General features: G+C 49.2%; 1 protein-coding gene across 4 annotated transcripts in view; it reads right to left on the reverse strand.

The window, feature by feature from the left end:
* MTSS1 (MTSS I-BAR domain containing 1) overlaps positions 1–17,936 on the reverse strand; it is a 165,724-nt gene that overhangs the window by 6,870 nt on the left and 140,918 nt on the right. For 3 of the 4 annotated variants that reach the window (XM_061172213.1, XM_061172214.1, XM_061172212.1), the window contains exons 7-10: positions 9,448–9,605; positions 8,151–8,258; positions 6,775–6,872; positions 4,270–4,489 (exon numbers count right to left, since the gene is read on the reverse strand). In XM_061172213.1, the coding sequence (XP_061028196.1) occupies positions 4,270–4,489; positions 6,775–6,872; positions 8,151–8,258; positions 9,448–9,605 (584 nt within the window). Of the gene's footprint in view, positions 1–442; positions 563–4,269; positions 4,490–6,774; positions 6,873–8,150; positions 8,259–9,447; positions 9,606–17,936 lie in introns of all 4 variants that reach the window. The other variant, XM_061172215.1, reaches the window with a different exon arrangement.

Genomic DNA, 17,936 nt, shown 5'->3' on the forward strand with positions numbered 1-17,936 from the left:
GTTCATTCCAGGTTTCCAAAATCATCACGGTTCAGGAGCAGATTCCAAATCAGGGTGAAGGGTGGGGTGATTGCAACTAAAAGGCAGGAAAGCACACAGCCTCTGACGCAGTGAAGTGTCACATCCAAGGGCACGGTGAAGAGGAGGCCATGGTGGGTGGGGTGCAGGGGAGGGGAAGGGGGGAAGATGGATGACCATCCATGTCCTGGGAAGAAGCCTTCACACCTCCGAGTTCCCCATACCCCTTCCTCTCCCTCTGGACGACCGCAAAGTCATTGCTCAGGGCCAGGCACCCATTCTGGAAAAAGCCCTCAGTCCTGTCCCTCCCTCTGTCCCCAAGCGGGGCCACTCTTGGTGGAGATTTTGAGTTTCCAGGTTCCTGCGGCTGTGCAGGGAGCAGCTGGCAGGGGATGGGGGAGAGGCTGGGACCCCAGCCGGTCACCTTCTCCGTGGACGCCCAGGCGCCCATGGTGGAGCCTGAGCTGACCGAGGTGGGCGAGCTGCACTCGCTCACTGACTGGCAGGTTTCCGAGGCTTCCGAGGAGGCCGAGCTGGACGAGTTCTGCAGCAGGGGAGGGACCACACGAGGGGACCACACGCCACCAAAAAAGAACGGTCATAAAAAATAAAAAGATGGGGGGGGCAGGAGGGGAGAAGGGCACGCACAGAGAGACAGACAAGTATACAGAAGAGGGAAGGATGAGAGAAGCAGAGGGTTAGGGTTATTTTTTCCCCCAAAGCTGCACCCACACAGAGGCTTCCAAGCCCTGGAGAGGAAGCATGAGACCCAGCGAGCCCCAGACCTGCCGGACTGCAAGGCTCCCAGAGCCCCGCCATCTGTGTGTGTGCCTGGCACAGGGGAGTGTGGTCAAGGCGATGGACTCCCTGTGTTCTCTAGGGCCTTTCTTCCTGTGCCATAGGCCCAGGGCCCAAGGGATGCCATGACTTTTACATCTCTCAGGTGTCCAGGCGTTATTGCAAGAAGACTGACCCCCAACTTGGGTTTTTTGCTCCATGTCTGCCTAGAATGGCTCTAATTCCTGGACTCTCTCCCTTCGTCCCATGCAACCTCTGGATGTGGTGGCTTCCAGCTATGAAGCTGCATCTTCACAAGACATGATTTTAGGTCTCTCTGCCTGGGGAGTGATTTTGAGGTTTGAGGCAGTGAAGTCCAGTGGTTAGGGCAATGTTTCCAGTGGCCGTCGTAGGGAGAGATGAAGCATCCTGGCGAGATCTGGGACATCACAGAAAGGAGGCCTGGCTTGCGAAAACATCTCTTCAGCCTGATTTTATTGAACCTCCAGTCCCTGCCAGTCTCCCTGTGTTGGCCAGGGAACCTGCTCCCAGCTCCTAACCTTCGGCAGAGGCAGAGACTGCCTGTTCGTTCACCACTACATCGCGACGTTCTGGTCCTGTCCTAGCACGTGGCAGGTGTTTAAAAGTGCTGAATGGATGAGTGACAATGACCATCTCTTCCATGTAACTGGGTCCCCCAGGATAGTGCTTCGGGCCCACCCAGGTATCTGCTTTAAGTTTTCTTCACTGTTAACTGCAGTCTCATCCCATTTGTATAAGGAAGTCTGCGCCTTCTCTACTATTTCCCTGGAAGTGTCCCTGTATTCACTGGCAAGGAGGCCAGATCCGTGTTTCTGTCCACCCCTTTCACCCGCCAAAGAAAGGTTCCTACAAAAGGACAGATCTTTAGCCTCCCATCCTGCAAGAGCAAGGAACTGAAAAGGCATTCCACAATGCATGCAGCTCCGAGGAGCCCAAGCAAGGCCAGGCCCCATGGTGGAGGTTCTGGCCGCTTCCCCAGCTCGGTGTCTGGTTAGCCATCCAGGATCTGAAGTCTGAAAGTTTAGACTGAAGTCTTTTTTCTGCCACTTCCCAGTCAAGGAACCATGGGCTTAATCTCTCTAAACCTCAATTTTTCTTCATCTTTAGAATAGGGATCAATAATATCTATCAGATGAAGATTAAATGAGATCTTGTGTGTATCTATGTATATAGTGCTTAATCAACTATAAATAAAAATCAGTTATCACTGTAATTTACCAGGACTATTTATTTTGGTTCCTGTAACTCAAATATGTTCAATTTGAAAAAAGAACCAGTAAATCACCCCAGGACTGCAGGTTCATATTTCTTTTGACTTCTACTCATTTTTTTCCTGAAGATCTCCTTGCCTTGATGGAGTGAACGGTTCTAGGCAGGAGCCTAGCTGCACACGTGGTCCCTGACTCCTAGGCACACATGGCACAATTTGAAAAGAGCAGAGTGGAGGAAAACGGGAGAATTCTGAACACATCCTGCCACGTGGCATTCATTTACATCCGTGTACCTGAGGGATCTCCCCCTTTCGGATGTTTGCTCCCTTCCTCCCACCCAAATTAAGGTAACACTACTTTCTCCAGGAGATTGTTCCCTCTGGCCTGTGTGATGTGTACAATTTCCTTAAATTTCCCTTCTGCCTTAAAGGCAGCTGTAATGCCTTTTTAAAAAAATAGAATTCTCAATTAAATTTTGCAGTATCCCTGAGTTTATTAAAACTACCCTGGAGTTGCTAGTCAAGCATATCTTGGGTACCGGCTTTCAGATTTCAGTAAATCCCAACAAGCTGCCTTCTGCTTCCCTCGACATTACTGGAGACAGAAAGCCCACTTCATTCAGCCTGATCCACACACGCACAGCAAGGCTGGAACACAGTTTCTTTTTTTTAGAAAGGAGTGTCAGTGCACAATACTTTGTTAATGTGTCAGTTGTTAAAAACACACACAGAATGACGCTGCACATTAGAAAAGCCTTTGAGGAATTGCAAATCCCTGCTTCCCCTCTGACCACTCTCGCTCTCTGCTTGCAAGACACGCAGGTGCGGTTTAGCGCCACACATAGTGGGGACGGACAGGGGACAGGTGGTGACCCCTCAGAGACTGAGCCAAAGCACCCCAAGCACATCAGGACTTAAAGCTGCAGCTCCTGGCTCCGAGCGTTTCCATCTGAAATTGCGTGTCGACCCCAGGAAGACAGAGAGAGGCCACAGTCCCCGGGTACGGCTGTAAAATGCCAAAAGGAGCACTGGGCTGAGCAGCTCTGGGTTCACCAATGTCAGACATGTCAGGCGAGTGACCTAGGCTCCCAGAACACCTCACATGCTGCTTCTACGTAGAGTGCTCCCCAGAACACTCTGCCAGGGGCACCTTATGGCCAGGGCGGTACAGAAAGGGTGCTGGACCAGTTACCAGAAACCCTGGTTCCAGATCCCCGACCTGCAGGTCACATAACTGTGCAACTCGGGCAAATTGCTTTACATCTCTGAGCCTCCGTTTCCACAACAAAACAGGGATAACAACACTCTGCGTGGTTGTTGGCAGGACTACACAGTTAACACAGGCAGAAGCTCCTAGGATGGTGCCTGGCACACAGGAGATATTCGGTGACTGTCAGGCAAATTGGATACCTGGATGAACAAGACAAGCACGTGACCTTCTGAATCCCAAGGATCTTGAACCAAAGGCTGTGGTCAGCCTCAAAATGTACACGACGGGCTTGGAGCCACCATGCTCCCCAGTGGATGGTGCTGAGAGGCACCCTGGAGGTTCACGTTTCCCGGTGTCTATAGGTCAGGTCGTGCTGCTTACTAATCTAGAGGCCAACCCACTGGCACAAAAAGAGGACAGAGGGGAGCAGGTGAAGGGTGTTCCGATGCCCGGCTCCTGCCTTCTGCTCTGGCTGGACGCCTAGCGCCATCCAACCCAACTGTGGTCGAAGAGACTCAACACCTCCTCTTCTCCCGGGAGCAAGGTGCCAACAGAATTACCTGCGTGGGCTCTGAAGATGCTTTCTCATTCTCAACACAAATCGATAAAAGGAAGCTGAGAGTGCCAGGGCAGGTCTCCAAGGCACTGTTCAATGACAGAATCTCCGCCCCCATTGGCAAATGCCCATTAATTACTACATCACGCTAAGCCGGGCACTTACAGGGACGCCAGGGAGTGGCCAAACCTCTTTGAGTCTGTGTACATGTGAAAACTCCCCAAATCAATGCAGTGACTCAACCATCACCGGCATGATGATTGTAAGCTTCAACCCCCCCACTTATGGTATCTCTCCCTTTAGGGGAGCAGCTCCTCTAGAGATGAGAAATTAAACCAGAGGTTTCCCGTCAGAAGACAGGGGTCTGTCCAAGCCCAGGTCCCTCCCTGGTTCCAGCCACTGAGGGTGGTCCAGGCGCCAGGTGCTGCGGCTGCTCCGGGAGCCAAGGGCCCTTACCTGGTTGGGGGCCTCCGGCGGCATGGGGGATGGCGACTTGGACTGGAAGGCGTCCTGGGAGATGAACCCTGAGTCATGGGAGGACACGCTGGACAGCCTCACGGGCGCCTGCTGGGCCAGGCTGGAGCCGCGGTAGCGGTAGTGTGAGCTGGGCGAGTGCGAGTGGGAGCCGTGGGAGCCGCTGGACCGCGAGTCGCTGCTGTTGACACTGTTCAGGCTGCTGTGGGGGCAGCGGGGGAAGGGGGACAGACGACAGGGGAGAACGACATCACGCAATCAGCCCCCTGCCCCAAGAAGCAGTGCAAACGGCGAGCCATGTTTTCAAAACACCCAATCATGAAGCTAGTAAACAAAACGTTTTTTCCCGTGAGCAAGGGGGGAACACCAGCCACAGAGACTCAGTTCTCCGACAGCACAACGAGGCGTCCTTAGGATGGAGGCCCGTGATTCTAAAGCTCTGCTCTGTCACCTACCACCAAAGCCAGGGGACCCGATGTCCGCGGCATGAAAAGGGCTCATCTCATCTGCTCGCAAAAACTGTGACCCTGAAGCCAAAACCGCTAAGGCTTCAGCATGACCCGGTTGGAACACCCAAGTGTCTCCTTTTGATGGACCATCTGGGTCCAGGAGACCAAAGTCAACCCGGCCGACCATCACTCGGCACCCAGAGACTCCTCAAGGAGTCCCCCGTACAGAATATCAGCAAATCGACTCTCTTTGTGTCCATGTGTTTTACATTTTATTTACAAAGTTGGTGCTTTAATGAATGGCTTGAGCCTGAACACAGGTGTTTCTCTGTTAAAATATCCGTGGGGCCGGCAAACAGAACACCAGGCAAGAGGCAGGCAGCTTTCAGGGACTAAAGGTCATCAATCTAAGCTGTTTGCTTCCAGGATGGAACAGTAAACAGGATTTCAGAAAACGACACACGCCCTCTGGTGTTCTGTCTGCGTTCCATTTCCAGTCTTAAGAGATACGTCCTACACTCTGTCTAATCACTCAGATTACGAAAGCCAGAAAACTGAACAAAGTCTCGTGGTCCAAACAAGCAGAGCTGACATACGAGAGCAGCTGTAGAAGCATCAGAAGGCGTGAAATAAACAACCCATTCTGGCATTAGAATGTTTGTGGTTTCTGCTCCTAAACCCGCAAGAGATTCTTGTCAAATTTTGCAAACTCAGACAGCTAATAAGGTAGTCTAGGGCTGAGTGACTGTTCTCCACCAGAATTACTTGGTGCGAATGTTCCAACAGATATAGGGGAGTGTGCTGGAGGAGATCACTGGGGACATTTGCCAGGGATAATTATCATGAATGTTTGCTTTTCCCCCGTCAGCCAGAAGAGGGCGTTTGGAGACTGACAACAAAGCTCATTGCAATTCCACTGCAGCAAGCTCAGAACTGGTGTTGTCCATGTGACATGATTTTCTATTGAAACTAAAACTGTAGAAAGAAAAGATACTCATGCAGCTTTGTTCTATACTAATCGAGATAAAGTTTTCTTGGTTACCAAACAAAAAACATCCTCAGTAAAAAACTTAAGTAGATGTGTCAATACACACGAACACACACACAGCCCACAAAGGATGACAAGAAACCAACATCTTCAGGTTGCTGAACGTCAGGATGAGCATCTTAAGTCTGAACTTCCTGCTCCGTGTACACTGCACAAGCTCAAATATGAAATGAAACACACACACACGTGTAGAGAGATATTACCAGACACAGATTCGGCAGATCCATCCTGCTTTTTACTCTCAATGCTAATTCACAGGAAGTGGACATTCATTTGGCTTTGAAAAGTCAAAGAAAAAGATTAGCAGGTGAAGTGTACCAAGAAAGGAATGATGCACGAGGATGTTTCCACCCTCACGGGAAGAGAATAAACTTGGCAGTCAGCAAGCCAAGAATGGTGCTGAACAGAAAACTGCCAGAAAACAGCATTGCCAATGGCAGAACTATTCCAATGGATTCTCGCTGTGAGTCACTAGGTAACACTAGTGCTTAACAGAGCAGTGATGGTAGTGGTGGGAGTGGTTAACAGATCAAGAATTCTATTCACTTTATGAAGCCCTGAGACAAAAACTGGGGGCCAAATGAGGGCATGAGCCACTGTGACTGCCTTCACTTGTTATGGCGACAGCAAGATGAGTCTGCACAAGAATCAACCTCTGTTTGCCCTTTTTTTAGCCCATGTGCTTCTTACTCTGCTAAACAGGAAGATCCAATGCGAATTCATAAGATGGGAAAATCAAATCCGTACAACGCACACTGAGCGAGAAAGCTGTGGCCACTAGTCTAAGACCTGATGGGATTTTCCTTATGACCCAAAACTAATCCAGAGACTAAAGAGTGAGACCAAAATCATGATGGGATCCTTTCACCTGATCACCATTTCCTGTTTAAAATGAGCCATTTTAGAGCTCAAGACTGACTCTAATGCTCACATTAGCATACAGAAAAATGCTGTGTCCCCAAAGCAGTGGCCCAGCCCGGCCTCACTTACCTGCAGACACTTGATTTGCGGGACATGGTGGTGCTGGGGGAAGAGGGTGGAGTCTGGTACGACCAACTGTAATCAGAACCTTTCAAGTCCAAAATCACCTAAGGGGACAGAGCCAGGAGGGTAAGCAAGGTATTGAGAAGCGAAACGTTATCTGTCCAATCTTAACAGCCATCATAATGTGGAAATTCTGCCATCATCGAGGAGTGGGGATCAAAGAAAAACATGTTGTTAAGATTTTTTTTTTTAATTAAAGAATCATAGTACAAATCCATCAACGTCACAAACCTTTTTATGAGACAAGCAAAAATATAATTAATACGGAGAGGAGAGGAAAACCATGACATACTCGTCAAAAAAGAAAGAGAAAGATTTACAGTTAGTTACATTAACAATTTATAAGAGCCATTTACACCCAAGGTTAGAATTTGTAGGGTTTTTGCTTACACCACCACATAGACAATAATGGTTTCAGGATGTGTTGATCTTATTACATCTTAGCTACCTGATATTCAATGGTCACTTGTGCCCTGTTTGACCCTTAAAACCTGACAGAATCAAGAGCAAACCAATTCTTTCACAATTACTTCTACATCTGTCTCCCTCACTTGACAAAGAGCTGTTTGAGTATAACGTCTACCTTCCATTCATACAGTAGGTGCTCAATAAATGTCTACTTACTGAATGAATACCTGCAGGCTGTAGTCTGATAAACACAATTTCATAGGATGGAAAATATAAACTCCCAAATTTGTCTTCCTGGTTGGCTCCCAAGGCAGTGATAAGAACTTTATACAAAAGGCAAACGCCAGCACATGATTTATCACCTGTTCCCCCAAATATGTCTCTTCCCACTGGATACAGTGTTAATGTCACATGAACCAAATGAATCAACATTTAAAAAGTCACCTTTTTCATAAGATAAGAGAAATCCTCATGCACTACTTACTTAGAATGGGAGAAATTCAGTGAGAGTGATTCACAATGATGACCAAGGTACACCACTGTCATGTCCCTAAAAGAGTTTATTTCTAGAGGGTCGGTGAACACATGGTTAAGAGCATGGGCTCTGGTAATTGACAGCTTGGTTTAAATCCCAGTTCTACCAGTAACTACCTGATTAAGTGACTTTATCTCTCAGTGCCTCAAGGTCCCCCTCTGTAAAATGGGGATAATAGTAGAGGAAGTCTATGTAAAGAGCTTAGAGCAGAGCCTGGTACACAGTAGGTGCTGTATAATGACTAGGGAAGATGATTACTATGCTTCACAATGTAAAACATGAATGTTATTTAAAATGAGATATTGCCGCAAGGAACCCTCAGGGCCTTGAACCTTTATCTCTTTGGCTTTCTCTCCCATGCTTACCCCTTGACTCCTACCTGTTCACTTGAGGAGGGCAGTTTGTGAGGGTCCATGGTCAGGCTTTTCAGATCTTCCGATATGGTCTGCAGGTGAGTTATTTCCCCTAGCATTGAGATTTCTTCTTCCTGAAAGTAATTCACAACCTGTTATCATGAGTGATTCACTTTATCATTTTGATCCAACTGTTTTTATTAGGGACACTATCTAACGCTTTCAGCTTTTCAGAAAAGGCATGCAGGGACTGGTACATCTTTGCTGAAGCCATTACCAGCCCTTTTTTGGAGGAAGTGGAGAGGAAAACGAAATCAGCCATAATCATGGAGAGACTTGTGCACCTGGGACAGGGGTGAACGAGCCACAGCAAACACGTGGGCCTTCCTCGAAGTGTCTGGGGGCTGGCGGGCCGGCTAGGGTGGTCCGCCTGCGTGTCCTCACGGGATCCTGCAGCACAGCCCCTTCTGCAGGCCACGACCCACCCTCCCCACCCCCGAAGTCACTCGGCTTCAGTGGATGACAACCATTTGGAGATATTTTGGTCCAGATCTGATAGCCCTTTGTGACAGCACATGTGTGTTCACTGGAGGTTAACTTCCCCCTTCTTTCTTGTTTTTTCCACCAACTTAATCAATGGCAAGTGAGGCAGGAACGGGGAACTATGGAAGAAACAGTCATTCACGTTACCAATGTACCAAGCTGCAGCTGTGGGACCAGGGAAGAACGAGTCACGGAAAAGTGCTATGCTCAGGGGAAGAGCTCAGATTTGGGCATCTTGCTGGGGCACTTCTACCGGCTTCAAGAACACCCACAGCAGACGTTTTCAAGGCATGTAGCCGATTTACTTAAAAAATAAGTCTGCATTGATTCACTGAGGCTTCTCCCATATTAACCTCACAGTCACTCCTTGGCATTCAGCTTGGTCAGTGGGTCTCAAAATCAGCTGGAGGACTTGTTTAAAACCCAGATGACTGGGTCCTCACCCCCAGAGTTGTGGATTCAGTAGGGCTGGGTTGGGCCTGAGCATGTACGTTTCTAACCAGTTCCCAGGTGCTGCGGCTGGCCTGGGGACCACACTTTGAGAACCACTCTACAGGGCCTTCTTGACTTGGGGAGAAAAAGTAAGTGGAACCATCAGTGCTTAGAACATAGAGTGGGCCGTGCAGCCATCAGCAACTTGCAGACAACTATTCATCCATAAAAATGACTCCACCATCATGATTCCTGACACACCGCAGCTTCTTAATGACTCCAGGATAAATAAGGAGGTTCTCCTCCAAACTGGCAGTTTACGCCTTCTGGAACTTTCCACTGACTCACAATCACGGGCCGCAGCATAGAGATGAAGGTGCAGAACCGGCCACGTTCTTCAATCAAAGCCTTCCGGACTGCCTGCTTTTCTGTTTCTTCCAACAGGAGATACTTATCGTTGACGTCTTGGAGCGCGCTGTCCAACTGGGGCTGGATGTCACCTCGCCCTGCAAACGGAACAAAGCCCCAAGCTTGGCATGCTGAAACACCAGCTCCTGGAACCAATGCCCTCCTCCCTCAGGTCCTTGCTGGAGTAGAAACCACAATTTTCCAGGACTTTTAAAAAGTATGTATTTATACCCAGAAAGGATTTAAAGAAGGTGTTTTTCTAGGACCAGCCACTTCCAATTTCCAATGCCCAAAGAGCATATTTATCCTGGTTTATTCATGACAAGTAAAATTTCCTGGGGTAACTCGTCCTGACCTGCATTCTGAAGAGGCTAAGGGATGAACAAGGTGAGGGCCTATGGATGTTGCCAAAAATGGGCACAAGCTGGCTTTGTTGGGTCATCCTCAATGAAAGAGCCTCTGTTTAGACAGAAGTTTCTGTCCCGGAATACAAAGGTGGCAAGCATCAGCTCTCTTGGCTCTGGGGGGCCCCTGGGACGTCTTGGCAGTTACTTTGATTCCCTAGTGGAGAGTCCTGAATGCCCTTCCTGTAGAACAAGCCCAGCAGCAGAAAGACCTGCAGTCAGGTCTCTGCTGGTGGAGGACTGAAGGGGGCCTGGGTGCTGAGCCTGGCCCATGCCTGGGAATCATCTGGCCCTGTCCACACAGCCCAGTTATGCAGAGGCACCCATTTCTAGACTTGTCAACAACTCTAGAACTTGGTGAGGCAACTGTCTTTATAAAGTCTTATTTGAATCCAGCCACGCCCATTCATTTACAGGTTGTCTATACCCGCTCTCGTCACAACTGCCGAGTAAAGTTGTTGTGATGCAGACTGTTTGGACCCTGGACTGAGAAGACTTACAATCTGGCCTTTTACAGAAGTCTGTATAAACATGGGCAAATAGGCACTGTGTCAGAGGGCGTGGCTACTGTAAACCTGATCTGGGGACAAGAAGGGGACTGTCCCTGAGACCAGCTCCTGAGCTTCCACACTGGTCCCCCTTGCTCACCTACCACCTGAACCAGAGGAAGAATTTCTAAACTCCTTCAGGACGGAGGCTTGGACTCTCCGAGGCCAGCCCCCAGTGAAATGTCACCTGTGTATACAAGTACTCAGTAGGTGTTTAATAGGTGTATACAACAAGTACTCAATAGATGTTTTAAACAGAATATTGGAGTGGAGGGGCGGTAGGGGTTATCCAAGCAAACCTGCTCCCAGTTCAGAGGAGGTGGAGGCCTAGAGAAGGGGAGGGACTGTCCAGGGCCACTCAGGGGGCCAGGCAGAGTCGGGACAGAGCCCACACCGCCTGACCCTCTGACGCTGGACTCCTCCTCCTCCTCCTCCGCCGGCTGCCTCAAGCCGAGGGACTGGATTCCACTCGCCTCCTGGGAAGGGGCCTGACCGGTCACCACGTACCCCTCCTTAAGAATGCGAATGCCACAGAGCAGGAGTCCCCAACCCCTGGCCTGTCCGAGGCCTGTTAGGAACCGGGCTGCACAGCAGGAGGTGAGCGGTGGGCGAGCGAGGGAAGCTCCATCTGCCACCCCCCATCGCTCCCCATCGCTCGCATCACCGCCTGAACCTCCCTCCCCACCCCCCGTCCATGGAAAAATTGTCTTCCACGAAACCGGTCCCTGGTGCCAAAAAGGTTGGGGACCGCTGCCGTAGAGCACACTAAATGCAATGTGTTATTTGGTTTGAAAAAGTAGAGGGTCAGGGAAAACTGCCTCGTATGTAGGAATATATTCTGTACTCTCTCACAAGCAGATGAGAAAGCTTCATTTGGAAACAGAGGCAGTCAGGCGTCGAGAACATCCAACTAGCAAAAGTCACTGGATTTTTGGCAGGGGTTAAGTCCTAAGTTAGCACAAAAGGGGAATATCATGGGCAGTCAAAGGTCACCCTCGAAACCGCCTTAGATGGCATTCAAGTATAGTCCGTGCTCCGTATGTGGAGCCCTCACTAGTCAGGTGAGCACAAACGTATGCTGGGTACAGCAATACACAGTGTTTAATTCCACGCTGGAGGGATTTTATCCAACAATTACATTACGTGAGAATTTGCTCTGAGAAGTTTCGCTGTATTTTCAAGGTGACCCACTCACCCATTCCTCCACTCAGTCATCAGTCACCATCTCCCATCCCCGCCCCCCCGCAATAATTCTACCAGGTCTTCCAGTTTCTCTACCATGGTCACTGTTTCCATTCCTTCCGCCAGGATGCCAGAGAGCCACCCTCACACATTACCTGGCCCCTGAGTCACAGGTTTCACAAGTTTTTAGTGGACAAGACACTTGTCAAAGCATCCTCCCATTCTCCCAGGGGACTTGCAGGGAAGCAAGGGCTCCCTCTTGACACAGGCCTCATGGAGGGTGGGGGGGTGGGTGCACCTCCAGCCCCATGAGATTGGGAGTTTTCTCTATTTTTTTTTTTTTTTGGCCACGTGGCACGCTGCCGTCAGGGATCTTAGTTCCCCGACCAGGGATCGAACCCAGGCCCTCGGCAGTGAAAGCACGGAGCCCTAACCACTGGACCACCGGGGAATTCCCCAGCATTTTAAAATAGAGGAAACTCTGGGAATTCCCTGGAGGTCCAGTGGTTAGGGCGCCATGCTTTCACTGCGGAGGGCCCAGGGTTCGATCCCTGGTCGGGGATCTAACATCCTGCAAGCCCTGCAGTACGGCCAAAAAAAAATTTTTTTTAAATAAATAAAATGCTGGCTTGCGCAGATGAATCCACATACACCGAATGTGTACATGATACAAGCCCTCTGGTAATGAAACTCCCTGTGTCTCTGCAACCTGCCAAACAGCCTGGCCAACCCCGGGCCCTGCAGCTGAGGCCACACGGTTGCGGCTGCTCCAGATGCCTCCTTGTAAGCCTCTCAGCCTCTCCAAGGATGCTCCAACTAAGGAACCACGGAGGGCTGCAGACCAAGTCAGCGTGTTCTTAACTCCAGAGGAGGGAGGTTTGATGATGGTAGCAATTTCTTTCAATACCAACTTATAACTCTAAGAAATTGGGGAGGTATCTTTACATCCTTTCACAAGTTATAAGGCACACACCTATCTGTAATTAAAGACACTGACTTTTAAAAATACACTGACATAGGAAAGCAAAGCGACTAGAACCAAGTGTTACCTAATCTGGTAAATATAAACTTAAATTATTCTATGATTAGTCAAGTTATTTTCAATGTGTATTATGTTATAACTAAAGGACTTCCAAATTGTAGTATTCTAAAATAAGTATAATCTATGAAGACTGCTATAATTATAGTGAGTACATTTCCATGTGGGATATATCATAACCTAAAAACACAATGTTTATTTCTTAAATTCACTAACACAACATGTAATTATATTTATAAGAAAACTACTGTGGAAGAAATTATTCCATGTCCCTGTTGGATGTACTGGTTTTAAGATACAGTCATCTTTCTAGGTCCACAAATTGAGTTGTATTGGCACTGACTTAATATACAAAAACCCGTTCATTTCCCTCCCATCAGCAATGTGAGGAGAGCCACTGCCGATGACCTCAGTACAGGTCCTGGCCATGCCAGCTCCCACACGGACTTGACTCTGTCACCTATTTCACCTCTGCTACTGCAACCCTCACTGTGCCATCTTGATCTCTCACCTGGACAGCTCCATCAGCCCCTAATAGGCCACCCTGATTGCACTGGGACCAGCTCGCCCAGAACAGCCCCAAATTCCTTTCAAAATGCAAATCTTATCACTTTTCAGTAGCTCCCATTGCTTTCAAGAAAAGTCTAATGTCCTTAACATGGCCTGTCCCGCAAGGCATGCGTGGGTCAGCTTCTTAGACCACCCTCTGCCTTTCCCCCTTCCCTCCTCTGTCCACTTCCCAGGCGCCTCTCCAGGGTCTGGCTCCACACCTACACATCCACTCTCCCTCCCCACCTGTCTAGCACCTGTTCATCCTGCAGGTCCCGGTTCTTCACGAAAGCCCTCCTTGAACTCTTTCACCAGATTAAATTCTCTTACTTGATTCTCACAAGTTCCTTATACATAGCCTTCACGACACTCCTCCCAATTCTAATCTTATCTTTATTTCTCCAGTTCTTTGATTGATGGCAGTCTCCCCTACTGATCAGGAAGCCCCAGGAGGACAGAGACCACAAATATTTTTGCTCAGTGCTGTATCTTCTCTGTCAGCACACCTGCTCGTAAGGCAGGTACTCAATATGTGCGAATGAATGAGGCACTGATATAAGAGCCTGATCTGAGTTTGCTCCTGGCTCTACCATCATGCCCTTAAATGGCCTAACAATGGAAAATGAGCAAATTCCAGGGCTGCCCATCAGCCAAAACAAGAGAGGAGGTGCCTTAAACAGGCTTTCCAGACAAAATTCCTGAGCAAAGCATTGCTTGTGACCTTTTCTGGAAAATCTAAGTCAACTCAGTCTCGAGAATTTTTTTTTCCCCTGCCGGTTTCCAGGTCTTGGTTGGATTCATGCTGGAGAACTCCGCTAAACAACAGCCAGCAGCCCCTTACTCCCTGCACAGGGGAAATCATATGATTATTATATTTACAAAAAATGCTGCTGGGGCAAAGCACTATTAATGGGCGCCATGTCATGGGCCAAAGCAGCACCCCTAAAGGAGAAAAGAATTTGATTTTTTTTTAAAGTAGGTAGAGGTCACAAAGCTTTCTGGAATGAAACCAAGATCCCATATTTTCCCAACATTTACATTTTAATTTTCCTTAATCTCCATACACATAAACGTTCAACGCAGGAATTAACACCCCCATTTGGCAGAGGGGGAAACTGAGACTGAGGGAACTAGGGTGGCTTGCAAGTCCCTGAGCTAGGAATGGGCGCAGACAGATGCAACCCTCCGTCTTTCTCATTCAGAAGCCCACATTCTTTGTAGCTTCACGCTCACAGCAAACATGAACCCTGGGAACAAGGCGGAAGGGGCTAAACGTTCTACATAGTAACAGCCTGATCAAAAAGCCAGTCAAGTGATTAGCGTTACCTGGAACCTCCCAGCCTCTTCCTACACACACTGCAGCCCATACCTGAGCCTCGTGGCTGAACCAAGCCAGATGCAGGCAAAGGGCTTTCCAACGGGCAAGAACCAACCCAAGACACACTGGGCCAAGCTCACCGTCAGGAACACATCCGAAGTCCTCTTTTCCCCCAGACAGACGTATGGAGAAGCCATTAGAATCCCACAAAATGACTTCCATCTGCCCCTGACACACTCATGCAAATACCGTACTTCATCTGAAGACGCCCACTTTTTCACGTTTATACCTTACAAATTAAGATGTCTTACAGTCAGTGGGGATGTCATAGTGTAATCGGCATTTTTTTTTCTTTTTTCATCATTCAGAAAATAATAGTGCATCTTACAACTGAGGGCATCTGAAGTCAATGGAATACGGGATATAATTACTGAAACATGGGGTATAATTTCAGAAATAGACATGCAAGGTGATGCTGGAGATTAGAATTTGGAGTGAAAAATTCTCTTTTTCCACCAAAAGGTGGCTATCCTTATTATCGCTACATATATTATCTTCTACTCTTAATATCCTGCAGCGGTTTTGGTCGATTCCCCAAAGCAAAATTCACCAGAAGTCAAAAGAGAGAGAGATCTGATCAGATAAGATTGGAAGCTTCTGGACTTAACCATTTTCTTTTTTTTTTTCTTTTGACTTAAACATTTTCAAACAAACTCAATTTCTGTTATTCTTTCAACAGGCTGTGCCTCAGTTTCCACTCATCTGTTAAATATAAAAAACAGTACCGGGTTCACATGGTTGTTGTAAGACCAACCAAATGGACTCATTCACTAGAGCATTCAGCACGACGGCCAGCACGTGGTCAGCACTCGGGAAGTGGCAGGTGCCATCGGCAGTCGCGCAGCATCTCTGAAGTCCTCCTTCTAACCCGGGGCACCGCAGCAGGGGACAGCATGCCTCCGTAACGATAAAATGCGACAAAAACTCTGAAGCGGCGAGCTCCAGTGAATCCATCAGCGTGCCTGGCGAGGGCACAGAAGCTCTGTGCCCACCCCCGCCCCACCTTGCATCCTACCGAGCTCTTCACCTGGGCGCTCAGTGGTTTCCTTAATAATAAGTCAGCAGCTGTAAGTACCGTGCTTTCCTGAGTTCTGTGAGTCCTTATAACAAATTGTCAAACCTGAGGGGGTTCACGTGAGAGCCTATACTTCAGATGGGCTGGGCGGAAGGGTGGGTAGCCTGCGGACCCCACTTGTGGCTGGTGAATCTTGAAGAGGAGGAAGTCTTGTGGGACTGAGTCCTTAGCTAAGCCAACTCTGGGTTGTTAGTATCTGAACTGATGTGACTTGCAGGACACCCTGTTGGTGTCAGAGGACTGATGTTAGAACATAAAGGCCTCCGCCATCCTGGGGACGGCTTGAGGGCAGAGGCTCCTTCTGCTTCCATGGCTGCCAAGGGGGTGTAGCCCAGAGGAGGCACTTTATATCTACTTCCTGAATGAGCGAAGATGCACGCTTGCCTCACAGGGCTCCTCTGCGGCGGTCACTGGGGATGTATGAATGAAAGAGAGGCGCCGGAAGTGAAGCAATTAACCCCGCGAAAACTGTGAATGGCTTGCAACTCAAGAAAGGCAGGACTACACCCCAGCCGTCCAGTCCTGCACCCGCAGCACCGGGTCAGCGTTCTCGGGGTACATCAAAGCCACGTTGTGCAAGGAATCAATATTTCAAGCATGTCGTCCTTTTCGTCCTCCGGCAAAATTAACACGGAGAAAAGCACTGGGCTCCTGCTGTGCGCTCTCCCTGCCCCCCGCCCCCCCACCCCCCCACCCCCCCACTGTAAATGCATCTTCCCAGCTTCTACATGCAGCCACAGGGAAGCCAGGCGCTCCAAACCTTGCCAACAGTCTCGTCATGCACAGGGACGTTTCAGGGCATCTGTTTCCGCTCCCACAATCAGCCATCTGCAGCCAGAGTCACAAGCAAGGCACTTGATGAGCTGCATCGGGGCAAGGCTTTCCCAGAGACCAACTCTGCAAAGGAAGGGAGCTCGTAGCTCTGGGCCTCGGGGGGATCTGTTTGGTCTGTTTTTACCTAGAATTCCCTGGTGTGAAGTATGACGAATGAGTCCCCTGGCCTCCGAGGACTACATGCTTTCATCTCAAAATGCAACAGTCCCTTTCAGGAACTTCTTGGGTTAGATTCCAACGTCTCTATTGACTGCAGTTAGGTACAGCGTTCCGAATGCCACCCGGGGTCTAAAAAGTAAAGTTTGACCACTGCTGCTTGTACTAAGATCGAAGGAGTCGGGCTGCCCCTTCGTTATGCTTCTCCCCCATCGGCCCGTTAGCACAGGCTGGCAGGGTCGGCTGCATCACCCGCTGACCTCTCCCTTCTCTCTCCTCACTCTGCTGACTGCTTTACCTGGCATTTCTAGGGCCAGAACCTTATGGCAGGCTGTGGTTCTCTAACACTGACTCATTAAAAAGTCCACTTCACACAGGTTGCCCCATTTAGTAAAACTGTACCCATTCAATTATTTCCTGCATAATTAAATGTGTGCACTCCTATAACACCTTTCCCAAGCCTAGAATGAAGCAGTGACTCAATAATCTTCCCTATGTTATGTGCCGTTGCATCTAAATATCCAGAAAGACCGCAAGGCTACATACAAGTGGTCAAACCACCCCTGGAGGTCTAAGTGATCACCCGTCTGCATTTACAGTCACCCCTTTGACCTCAGAAGGAACTTTTCCAGCTTTAGTTCCAATAGAGAACAATCATTGGTTTGGGCTCAAAGTACCCTTTTCCCAATCGCGCTGGTGTGGCAATCCATCCCCCTCCAGGGATGCCCACTGGAGGTGAGCGGGAAGTGGGGAAGACGCCTGGAATCACGGACCAGCTCTTTTCACCACCTCACGTCAGCATTCAGAAAGGACCGTTGTTATTTTCAGTTGTCCCTTTGCAGACAGCTGAGACGCATCACGGGGAGGTGGTCGGAGAAAACAGCCAGAGGAGATTTCCGGGTGTCGCTGCCTTCTTCCAGAGCTGGGTCTTGCAACCTAGATCACCGGCAATACAGGGCGGGCCACCCTTGGCTCCATGCTGACTGCAGGGGCCCAGGAGGTCCTGGGGGCATGACAATTCCTGACCACTCCCGGAGGCACACCCACGACAGACGGGGTTAACCGCTGAGGGGGTCTCTCTGTGCAGGCCACACCACCTTCTGGGCAGTCTGCTGCTTCTCCATCTCCCCTAACTCGGCAGTAGCAACGGAGCAAAGAAGCCTCTGCACTGTGCCAGGCGGGAAAGTCAGCTGACCCATGAACAGATAACCCAGACTTCAGATTTGTAGGTGGGAGTTCCCTCTGGGCAAGAGGGCTCCCAGGG

This window comes from Eubalaena glacialis, chromosome 17 (genome assembly GCF_028564815.1).
Source record: "Eubalaena glacialis isolate mEubGla1 chromosome 17, mEubGla1.1.hap2.+ XY, whole genome shotgun sequence".
NCBI classification, from domain to species: Eukaryota; Metazoa; Chordata; class Mammalia; order Artiodactyla; family Balaenidae; genus Eubalaena; species Eubalaena glacialis.